At 37.8% G+C, this 12,484-nt stretch overlaps 2 protein-coding genes across 2 annotated transcripts in view; one reads left to right on the plus strand and one right to left on the minus strand.

Annotated features, from left to right (window-relative positions):
- LOC127652205 (zinc finger protein 501-like) overlaps nucleotides 1-12,484 on the minus strand; it is a 277,426-nt gene that overhangs the window by 106,399 nt on the left and 158,543 nt on the right. The window lies entirely within an intron of this gene.
- Nucleotides 1-12,484, plus strand: part of LOC127651975 (uncharacterized) — a 50,480-nt gene that overhangs the window by 13,680 nt on the left and 24,316 nt on the right. Inside the window, exons 3-6 of the mRNA XM_052138043.1 lie at nucleotides 10,446-10,509; nucleotides 11,377-11,520; nucleotides 11,866-12,059; nucleotides 12,154-12,259. Of these exons, the coding sequence (XP_051994003.1) occupies nucleotides 10,446-10,509; nucleotides 11,377-11,520; nucleotides 11,866-12,059; nucleotides 12,154-12,259 (508 nt within the window). The remainder of the gene's footprint in view (nucleotides 1-10,445; nucleotides 10,510-11,376; nucleotides 11,521-11,865; nucleotides 12,060-12,153; nucleotides 12,260-12,484) is intronic.

Genomic DNA, 12,484 nt, shown 5'->3' on the forward strand with positions numbered 1-12,484 from the left:
TTATTTTCATCATAACTCCATATAAAGCCTCTGAAAGACACATTTATCAGTTTTTGCATGAACACATTTATTCTCAATGAGTAATGCACAGTAAATATAGGAATGTATTTATTAATCTTAATGAATCATATTGTACAGTGATGACAAAATAAAACATAAGTACACTTATATTTAAATGAAGCAAAATGACCCACAGATGTTGAAAGTTATTCAAAATAACTGACATGTTTTTCTTTTGAGGGAATAAGGTCCCATCGTGTTTATCAGCACAGGGTTAGGGTTAGGCATGAAAAATGAATGGATTTTTAAAGTGGCATATCAAATTAAACTAGAGACGCTTTACAACCAAACAGCATTCAATAATAAAAGAAAAATGTAAAGAGGTTTATTACAAAAGGCAATTTTGTTGGATCTGGAGTGCTTCTCGGAAATTGACATCATGCTGTTTTGTCACATGGTGCGCTGTGGCAGAAGTTTAACCCTTAAATGACTGTGTAAAGTGTTGTGAACAGTATTCAGTCAGTTCAAATTCATTTAAATCATGCGTTGTGTATAGCAAAGCCAACGTACAACGTCCATACGTGGACGCAAGATCACACAAGATAAAACACAATGGTCAATAATTTAAGAAAGCATCCCAGGTAATATTATAATAATAATTATTATTATATTTGATCCACTTTTCTCACAATTTGGAACACTTAATTCCCGCTACTTAGTAGGTCCTCGTGGTGGTGCGGTTACTCGCCTCAATCCGGGTGGTGGAGGACGAGGTGGAGTTGCCTCCGCTTCTGAGACCGTCAATCGGCGCATCTGATCACGTGACTTGTTGTGCATGACACCGCGGAGACTCACAGCATGTGGAGACTCATGCTACTCTCCACGATCCACACACAACTCACCACACGCCCCATTGAGAGAACCACTAATCACCACCACGAGGAGGTTACCCCATGTGACTCTACCCTCCCTAGCAACCGGACCAATTTGGTTACCCCATGTGACTCTACCCTCCCTAGCAACCGGGACAATTTGGTTGCTAAGGAGACCTGGCTGGAGTCACTCATTCAAACTCACGACTCCAGGTGTGATAGTCAGCGTCAATCCTCACTGAGATACCCAGACCCCGCCAGATAATATTATTAATGTGTTCATGTCCTTGGACTAGACCCTGCATCACGGTTACACAGCTGTTCAGTGAGCATACTACATGCCTGCCTGTCAATCAAACTTTAGCTAAAGAGAACGTCTGCACAGTGAGGTCTACATGGAGCTGTTCTTCAGGGATCTCATCCCTTCAGATAGATGAATCAAAACATGTACTGCACATAGTCTCCTGATTTCACAGACTTTTCCTTTCTTTCTGTTCTGTTACAAATGAACTAAAAAGAGTTCATTTGAATATGCACATGCACAGATTTATTAAGCTGTCATATTACTTGGCATGTACATCTCATTTCTTAACAAAATACAAAAACATTTGAACACTATTTATTTGTGCATGTCATTTTCATGTATTATTCTAACATGATCTATCAGGTTGGTAATCAATCATTTCTTTTTGAGTTTGTACCAAAAAAAAAAAAAAAAAAAAAAGAAGAAGAAAAAGAAGAGTCACATGGAAAGTTTCAACGACAGATTCAACGCAAATGCCATTATGCTCATGTCCTTTAAACTTTCCCCACAGCAATCATTCAAACAGCTTCACCTGGATCACTGACTACTGTTTCACAGACAACAACAGATCCACATTTAACTATTACTCCCACAACTGAAACAACAGATGCTTTTAGTATAACAACAGAGACTCCTACATCCCCTAGTTTACCTACCGGTACAAGAAAAGAGGCTTCCATGACAATTCTGGACCACACAAGCATGGTGGTCCAAACAACAGTATCACCAACAATTGAAGGAGAAACGACTGTACCCGTGACAACACGGTTAACAAGAACCACAGCATCAACAACGAATGCAAATCTAAAAACAACTATCGATGCAAAACACACCACAGTATTACAAACAACAACAGAGTGTCAAACTAACACAGGAACAGCAAAATCCACAACTACAGCCGTCAGAGCAACAGCAGCAATTCCAACAATATTGTCAAACACACTGCTTCATCTGCAGCAAAGAAGCTACTCAAAACAACAATAGCACCTACAGCTGAAGAAAATACTGAGGTACACAAAAAGACTGCAATGCTAACATCTATACCATCAACAGTTTCATTTGCAATAGCTCCTGCAACCACTGGCCATACAACATCTGCAGAACCCAAAACCACTATCAAAACAACATCTGCAGAACCAAAGTTTACATTCTCCACTACTACTATGACTCTAACAGCTGTTCTATCTCCAACACTTGCAGAAATTAAAACTATTGCCTCTATAAAAGCTGCACATACATCAACTACTTTGCCTATAGCAAATACAAATACTGTTGTATCTATAACACATACTGCACCAAGATCCAACGATGGTACAAAACCTGCAACTTCTAGAACCTTTGGAGAAGCAATGGCAACTGCCTCTACAATACCTACTGCACCAATAACTACTGGTGGTACAAAACCTACTAAAATATTAGCTAGTGTCTATACTACATTTATAATACCAACATCTACTGCAGATACAAAAACTACTGAAAATAAAGCTAGTGTCTATACTACAACTATGGCACCAGCAACTATGGGTGGATGAACATTATTCCTTCCAACAACTTTAGCTAGAAAAATATCTACTGAAGCAGTGTCCACCTTTGTGCCTACAACACCCCAATGCTCAACAATTACTGCCAGTGGACTACAAGAAACAACTACTGATGGAAGATCACCTTCTGCAAACATAGCTACTAGTACAAAACTTGAAACACAAACAACTGCTGGGTCCACACCACCTGCTGTAGCAACAAGTACATCAACAACTACAAAATCTGTCAAATCAACAACTGTAGTCCCTACAACACCTGCATTGTTCTCTCCAAATAAAATAGTTACTGCAACTACTGTCCCCACAACCTTGGCAGTAGAACTAAGAACAACAGATCCTATAACACCAACAGAGCTAACGATCACTACAATGCAAACAACTACTATCCCTAAACCAACAGCAGTAAGAACAACTATTACAACAAATGTTCTGCCAACAACTCCTGTTGATAACGCACCTGTAGAAACAACAAATGCAATCACCAGTGTAACTGTAGCATCAAGTACTATACCCATATCACCTGAAACATCAACAACTTCTATCACCATAAAACGCACAAAAGCACCAACCACTTTTCTAACAACACTTCAAGCCCCCACAACATCTTTCTTGACAACATCCTCAATACCAAGGAATATCACATCACCTTCAAATCCAACAGAAACAGTGTTTATAACATCTACTGGACCAACAACTAGTTTTGGGATCTGTGAGTTACATATGCACAAACATACACAAGTCTCTCTCTCACTGTCTCTCTCTCTCTGTCTTACACACACACACACACACGTTGTGTTTCCATGTTTTATGGGGACTTTCCATAGACATAATGGTTTTTATACTGTACAAACTTTATATTCTATCCCCTAAACCTAACCCTACCCCTAAACCTAACCCTCACAGAAAACTTTCTGCATTTTTACATTTTCAAAAAACATCATTTAGTATGATTTATAAGTTGTTTTCCTCATGGGGACCGACAAAATGTCCCCACAAGGTCAAACATTTCGGGTTTACTATCCTTATGGGGACATTTGGTCCCCACAAAGTGATAAATACACACACACACTCTCACACACACACACACACACACACACACACACACACACACACACACACACACACACACACACAGACGCTCACTCACACTCACTCACACACACACACACACACACACACACACACACACACACACACACACACACACACACACACACACACACACACTTATTTAGCCATCTAAATGAGCACCATCCAAATGTTATTGCATCCTAATGTATGTAGTGGTTGACCGAGTTATTCTGTCAGCCAAGAACAGAAAGCTGAGGGTGCAGTGGATCTACCATCTGAGTACCTTGGCAGAAATTGAGATTCATGAGAACAGGAGATGTTTTTCCCATTTTCAAATGGCCAGTTTTGGTGAGCCTGTGCCCTCTGCAGCTTCAGCTTCAGCTTCTGTTTTTGGCTGACAAAAGTGGAACTCAACACGGTCTTCTGCTGTTGTAGCCCATTCGCCTCAAGGTTCGACATGTTGAGCATTCAGAGATGATATTCTGCTCAGCACCATTGTACAGAGCGGTTATCTGAGTTACTGTAGACTTTCTGTTAGCAAGAACCATTCTCGGTTGGCCTCAGTGCTAATCACTGAGATCACATTTTTCCCCATTCTGATGGTTGATGTGAACATTATCTGAAGCTCCTGACCCGTATCTGCATGGTTTTATGTTTTGCACTGCTGCCACACGATTGGCTGATTAGATAATCACATGAATAAGTAAGTGTGCAGGTGTTCCTAATAAAGGTCACTGGGCGTAGTTCAGAAATATATAGAAATGCAGAATTTATACAAATATAAGATCATATGCTTTTTTATTTAGAACTGCCCTTCATAAGCAACATTACAGTAGTTTATTTATTGTATAATCCAACAAAAAATAACAATTTGTACATATTATCCTGTTCTAAAACATACATCCCTTTTGTGATCAATATAGTGCTGCTTTCTTGAGCATCAATGAATGTTTGCAGCTTTTGTCCTCATCATATAGTCACTGGGAGAACTGTAATGTGCAAAAGATGAGTGGAAACCAAAGAACATGCAGTTTCCAGCTTCACACATCAAAGCAAAGTCTCATGAACAACTCTTACAGAAGACACCAACAGTCACTGATCGTCAAGGGAACAACACACCATATTAGAAGCCAAGGGGATGTAAACTTTTGAACAGGATCATATTGACTTAGTGTAGCAGATCCAATTCTATACATAAGAAATTTCAGACCGGAGACAGCAGGATAGCTTCAAACACCTCCATTTATTGACCCTGGAAACATATGGGACACTTGATCAGATAACATCCATAGCGCTAACTTCTTCCCACGTTAAACACAATAGTGACTGGAAGAAGAGAAGGGGAAAATGTGCGTCTTGCCTCACCAGCGTCTATTCGCGGTCTGAAGCTGACGTAACTCACGCACTCCCCAAGGCATAGCGTGCAACACCAAAAAGCATCCCACTTGAACAAAACACCTTAATTGACAGAGTTATTTAATACATAATGAAACCAAATGTCTATAACTCATGGCAAAATAGTTTTGGGAAGTTCATTACAAAGAAATAAAATAAAATTACTATTCCACTCTTCCGAACAGGCTACATTAGCATTTTGTCTTATGAATTACCCAACCCTAACCCCACCGCCAGGGGACATATATTTATTTAATGAATGGACATAAAGCAAGCCGTGCACAGTTCAGTTGAAAGATGTAGTTCACTCTCTCTTGAATTCAGTGCAACAAAAAACAACAATTAACCATAAAATGAACTCATTTCAAATAAGAGTGCGTGATTTAGTGGCAATAAGACATGCGTAGAAGTTGCGCTCTGACTATAGCTTCATGTAGGGTGCATTTGCCCTCTGAATCAGAAATGGCCAGTAGAAATGAGTTCAGAGAAAAAGAAGTTCAACAGGCCCTCCCTGTATAGTGATAAAGAATGATACCGACATGGAGTGATATTTACTCCAAATACTACTCCTTTTGCAGCAGTGAAGACACCCTGAGCAAGAGAAAGAGAACAAAAAGAGGGCAGAAAAGTAAAGCTCATGACGTTGGCAGTCTTTCCACTGAAGCACGGTCTCACAGCTGTTTATTCAGTGTATTAAGAACACTTTGCTATAAAGTAGCATGTTAACATTAGTTAACACAAAGTTTAACACCATACTTTACATGAACTAACAATAAACAACGTTGACAGCATTTTTAAATCCTATTAATCGTAATAACCCATTAAAAGGTGCCATTAGTGATGTGACATCATTATGATCTAAAAGAGAACTAAATGAGGTTTATAAATGAACATTAACCAAGATGAACAAATGCCTGATACCTATTTTACTTTAGCGTGTTAAACGTGTGCAAATGTTAATGTATACAATCTTATTGTAAACAGATTACCTAAATGAACTCAAATAGTGTGTCCTTGTGTTCTAGGGGTGTCCCGGTGGCATGAGATTGTATTTATTATTTTGCTTCCAAAAACAGCACCAAAGCATTTCATTCTGCTCATTTTCCCGATTAGACCTCCTACTTTATCATAAATACACCTGTGAGAGAACATCTCTGAAAGATTTATTCACATGGCACAGCACTAGTCCAAGTTTTTACCCTTCCATAAAGTAGCCTGCTGTGGCAGTACCATATTCAGCATACTTCCATGGATATTGGGATAAATACCATAGTACTGATTGATTATTTAATCGGGACTTTTATTGAACAATTTTCGGGCTTTCTCTCTTGACTGGTGTCAGGCGGTGATCGACTCCTGATTCTTGGGGATTTTAATATTCATGTATGCTGTCCATCGAAACTGCTGGTAAATGAATTTCTCTCCCCCACTAAGTCAAATCGACCAAAAGTATTGTTTAATACTATCCATTCGCTCTTAAACTCTATGAGAGATGCTATTTTGTATGCTACTCAAGAGACCTGTGACTAATTATTTGACTTTTTTACTCACAAAATGGAGCATATTAAATGTGCTATTGTACCTTCACAATTTGGTGAACAACTAATCCCTTCCCCATCCCCCTGACTCACTTTAAACCAGTTTCGTCAGCACAGTTAGCAGTTAGCGTTCCAGTTACACACTGGATATTCAAACTCAGCGCAGTCTTAAAGATGTTTAACTATTATTTCCAGTGTGACAGTAACAGTGATCCTTGCAGTTTTAAGCATGCAATTCTACATCCTTTGTTAAAAAGTCCGGCAATACACAATAATTACAGACCAATCTCTAAATTGCCTGTTATTTCTAAGATCTTGGAAGTTGTTTATTCACAGCTTCACTCTATCTAAATATTTTTGACATTTCAGACACATTTCAGTCTGGCTTCAGACCCTTGTACAGCACTGAATCTGCATTGCTCAAGGTCACCAATGAGATTTTACTCTCCATGGATTCAGGCTAACATGTTGTCTTAGTCTTCTTAGATCTCAGTGCCACGTTCGACGCCATCGAACATAACATTCTTCTCAATTGTCTCGAGTGTAGTGTTGGTATCCAGGGTATCGCCATTCAGTGGTTTGCCTCCTATCTAAAAGATAGGACAGTGCTGTAAATGTAGGGAATTTCTCTTCTACATCGGCTCATTCATCATGTGGCGTCCCTCAAGGGTCAATATAAGGACCCTTATTATTTTCCATGTATATGCTTCCTCTAAGCTCAATGTTCCAGAAGTGCAGCACATCCTGTCACTGTTATGCTGTCCATTCCCAATTTTACGTACCAGTGAGCTTAAACAAGAAGTCTTCCTTTGATAACATCCTAAATTGCTTCAAAGATATTAAACACTGTCTGGCAAACAATTTTTTACAATTAAACGAAAGCAAAACTGAAGTTCTGATATTGGGTCCCTCCATGTCCTCTTTAGTGGTCGAATGTACAAGATCATGTGAGAAGTCTTGGAGTGATTTTAGATTCATCATTACTTTTCAATAATCAAATTAGTGCCGTTGTCAAGGGTAGCTTTCCACCTGAGATCTATCGCTAAAGTCAAACATTTTCTTTCCAGTAAAGACCTGGAAATTGTGGTCCACTCACTAATTTCATCAAGGTTAGATTGTACTCATTGTACATTGGTCTGCCCCAAACTTCATTATCCCGCCTACAGCTGGTTCAAAATGCAGCAGCTAGACTTTTGACAGGGTCAAGAAAGAGGGATCGCATTACCCCTGTATTAGCGTCTCTGGCTTCCCGTAAAATTCAGGGTCGATTTTAAAATTTTGCTTTATGTTACAAGTAACTATGTGGTCTAACGCCCAAATACATCAGTGATCTTCTTGTCCCTTAACCCCCCACCAGAACACTCAGGTCTTCTCATCAACTTTGTTTGAGGGATCCTCATTATTATTATTATTATTACTTTTTTGTATGTATATAATTCTGTCATTGTATATTTATTTGACTGATCTGTAAAGCACTTTGGGTCAACTTCTGTTTTTTCTAGATGTGCTCCAAACACAAAGATTGACTTGATTATCATACTTATGAATCATGTAGCACCCCAGACAGCAAACGTTCTCTATGTGTCAGAGTTTTAGATCTTTTCATCTGGAATGCATAGCAAATATCTGCTGCACATCATTCTCAATCATAAAGGTCTCAAATACATCTGTTGAACATCTAAATGACATCCGAGAGGGAATGTCTTATAGATAGATGTATTGCAGATGAGCAAGCAACCTAAAAACAGGCAAACCCACACATCAAATAAACGTCTGGAGGATGTATGTGTGCCATCGGATGCTTTTTACAATGTACACCAAGGTACATGTCCAAAACCTAAACATGAGAATGCCATGGTCATTTTTGGTACATGCCTGTGTATACTGTTAGTTTTGGACATGGGTTTGTGTCATTTTGTGTCTTTATGAAGACCTTCTCCATTACTTGTAAACTGTAGGATGCATTTCCAGGTTTGTTTCAGTGGATTTCAGGTAAATATCCACTTTATCCAGCGCTCTGCTTGTTCTCTATGATCTAAAGAATCACGTTACTGTTTTACTGATAGCAAATAATGCTCCAAACGATTGATTGTGGCAGTGAGCTGTCTAAATGATTCAGACGAATTGCAAACCCATTCAGATCGTTTGGAAACCTGTTTGATCAATTCGTTAAAAAGAACCAACACAAAGAGTGATTCATTCACGAATTAGACAACGCTAGCTCTGATTCTAAACAGACGGCAGGACACACCGAAAACTGATGAAATATCAGTTCTAATGTTTGCCAACGGGGCACAGTGTATGCATGCTTTCTGAGGACGGCAGAGCAACACAAGGCTTTATTTGTTCAACACATTCAAATTGGCTCGGAGAAAGTGAGGCCCCCAAGGGCTGACACGCACACACACTTCAGGATACTAAGAAGCATATCCAAGTTAAGCTCAATTGACAGCATTTGTGGCAAAATTTGGACACAACAAAAATACATTTTAACTCATCCCTCTTTTTCATTAAAAAAATTAAAAATAAAGAATAAAGCACAAATGTGTGTTCCAGTGAGACACTTCCAATGCAAGTCAATGGGGTTTAATCTGTACAAATTAAAATACTGTTTCAAAAGTATAGACACAAGACATAAACAATATGTGTGTTAACATGATTTTACTGTCATTAAATCACTTACTGACCACATCTGTGTGAAGATAGAGACAATTTTACAACTTTGCTTCCATGACAACGTAACTCCAGAAACCCGAAAACAACTGTTAAAACATCGATTAAAATTATTTTACCGCTCAAATAATACAAAAATGAACAGAAGAAATTATGTAAGTGTTTTTATAAAATTATAATCTTTAAACCTCCAAAAATTGCCCCCATTGACTTCTATTGTTAGTGTCTCACTGGAACACACATTTGTGCTTTATTAAAGAAAAGGAGGAACGAGACAAAACGAATTTTTGTTGCATCAAAAGTGTTGCCACAAATACTGTCGACGGAGATTAACTTACTGAACCCGGAATATTCCTTTCAGATCTACATTTATTAAGAATTGAGATCTGTTTGTCTGATTGATAGTATTCTAAAACTAATATTTTGTCTGTATATATTTCTCTCCACAGCCACAACTGCGTCGTTGGGTAATGCACAGGTAGGCACAAATGGTCATACTTTGCTTCATTGTGTTCATCTTCAATAAAATCATTAGTGCATTCTGAATTCATAAATCCTTTAAAAAATACATTGATTCTTTTCTCAAGTTGATTCAATGAAATACTGTATTTAGTCAAAATACTAACATAGTATTGCTATGGTTTTTTCAGTGCAATGCAACAAATGAAAATGGTGAGACTATTCAATTGTTCCTAACACTGATGTCTTGAATGAATGTTTCCGAATGTACCAGATTTGTGTACATGTGTGCATTTTGCCAAGGAGAACCCATTCTCATAAATGTCAACATCGCCCTCTTGTGCTTATGTGAAGTAACATTGGGCCTAGTGTCACAAGCATTTCTTTGAATTCTCACACGTTTCTGAAATGTTGTAAGCTAGAGTCAGGTTGTGCTGTTGTTAGATGTGACTAATATATTACTATCTATGAACCTCCTCAGAAACAGGATCATGCAGTCCGACTACAGAGTGAGTGTTTGTTCATTAACAACAAGAAATAGTCATATTTGGGTTAGATTTCATACACACTCATGAAGTTCCTTCTATTACAGAACAAACAGCAATTCAGCTCTGGACACCTGCAACCTGAATAATCTGAACAATTTCAGCTCATTGGTGAGTGTTTCTCTCCATCTATCTGACTCAATGAACTTAAAAAACAATCAAACGAAATGTGCATTGCTGTAACATGCCCACTGAACTGATATGTTTGCCTGCAAATGTAAAGAGTTACAATTGCAGTGTCTCCTGGACAGCGTTTTACACTTTAGTTTGAAAATTCAGCCTCACGCTAGAATGAAGCTGCCAATACATTTTCATTTGTTGTTTCAAACGAACTGCCCTATAGCATATCTGTGAACCATTTAACACTATACATACTGTATGTCACCCATCTGACCGTAACCCCTATACTGTTTCTAAAGCATCTCAAGATGATCATGATCTGTCAAATCTCAAATGTTCTGTCAGTGTTTGACTGGTAGTATTTGTGTTCAAAATAAAACTCTATTTCGCAAAAGTATATTAGAGTATTAAATGCGGATATCATGTAAATCCTTGACATTTGTTTGCAATATAGACATATAAATATACAGTATATTGTAAATAAAGTTTTTATGATCTGCATCAATATAAGGAGGAAGGACAGGGCTCAGATCAATAAAGCTCAGCTCAGTGCCATATATTTCTGTTCAACACATTAATGCATGTAAAACACAAGACAAGACCTGTAGAAAGACATTTTGTTACTGTAAATGAAAATGCTTCTGTTTGTGAAATTGGTTTTGGTTATCACCTTTCTTATAACCTTTCCTATGAAATTCTGGAATGTGTTAAAATAGGGTAACGTTCATGGTGTAAAGCATCCATCACAATATTGTTTATGCATTCCAAAAAAACTGCATTAGCTGAAGGGAAAAGTGAAACATTAAACTCCTTATATATTACTGTCCTGAAATGTGTATTTTGTGCTTTCATATCTAGATTCTAAATGCAGTGAATAACACCACACACCAACTACAATGCATTTCAACCAACAATGCTAGTTTCCCTCCAGAGAAACTTCACATGCTCCAAAAAGAGCTTGGAAAGATCATTACATCAACACTAAATGTCATTGTTCAGCTTGTAAGAAATCCTCATTCTCACAGAATTGTCGTCCTCTTCTGGAAAACATCTGCTCTTTTTGCCAAACATCTCCCTGCTTTGCTTATTCTTATTTGACTTTTCATACATTTTGAATACTTTTAGAAATAAAAAAAATGTATTCCTAGAAAACTGACTTTTAACCTCTCTTAAAGAGTTAAACCTCTAATTTGTATCATTATTTGCCAGTTTCAGTATCAGTGATCACTGTGAGCTACATGCGAGTGCTATGCTTCGTTCTTTCTTTGGCCTGGATGTTTCATCACATTTCTCTTTAATCAGTAAGTTAGTTAGAATTCAAATGGATTAACAATATGTCTTTTTTAGGGAGCTTCATCAGCTGAGGACATTGCTGATAGTTTTGGAGCTTTGCACACGTTGACGGTGGAGAATGCAAACAATGTGGAGTTTGTCCAGTCATGGCTGTGCGTCAGACTCGTCCCAATCCTCCCGTTTATTACCACAGAGTTCATATCAAACATGAGCAAGAAAAACTTTTCGTGTGTCAGCTACCAGGCAATGTATGTTTTGAAAATTGTGTGTATTGTCAATTCAGATCAAAATGTTGAAATTATGGCTCGTCTTTACAAAAATTATTTTTAATTCTATTAATAGTGTCAAAGCTCTCAGCCAACAAGTAGATCTGGTTAATATGGCATTGAGGCCCTTCATTTACACCAACTTCATTCATCCATTCCTCTCTAGAGAAGTGTCAGGTGCAGTACAATTTAATGTTCTTACGTTTAAGTGATGCAATATTGAAAAAATATATAAATAAAATGAATATGAGTACCAGCAATGTTGGCCTGTTTATTGCATATTTTAAACATTCGAAAATACCACACCATTCGCTAAACAGAATGAATGATTGACCAGTTTACAAATGCGATTATTTTGGCTGAGATCTCATAGATTATCCAAATAATTTGCAAAATACATTCTAGAT

Source organism: Xyrauchen texanus, chromosome 11 (assembly GCF_025860055.1).
Source record: "Xyrauchen texanus isolate HMW12.3.18 chromosome 11, RBS_HiC_50CHRs, whole genome shotgun sequence".
Lineage (NCBI taxonomy): Eukaryota > Metazoa > Chordata > Actinopteri > Cypriniformes > Catostomidae > Xyrauchen > Xyrauchen texanus.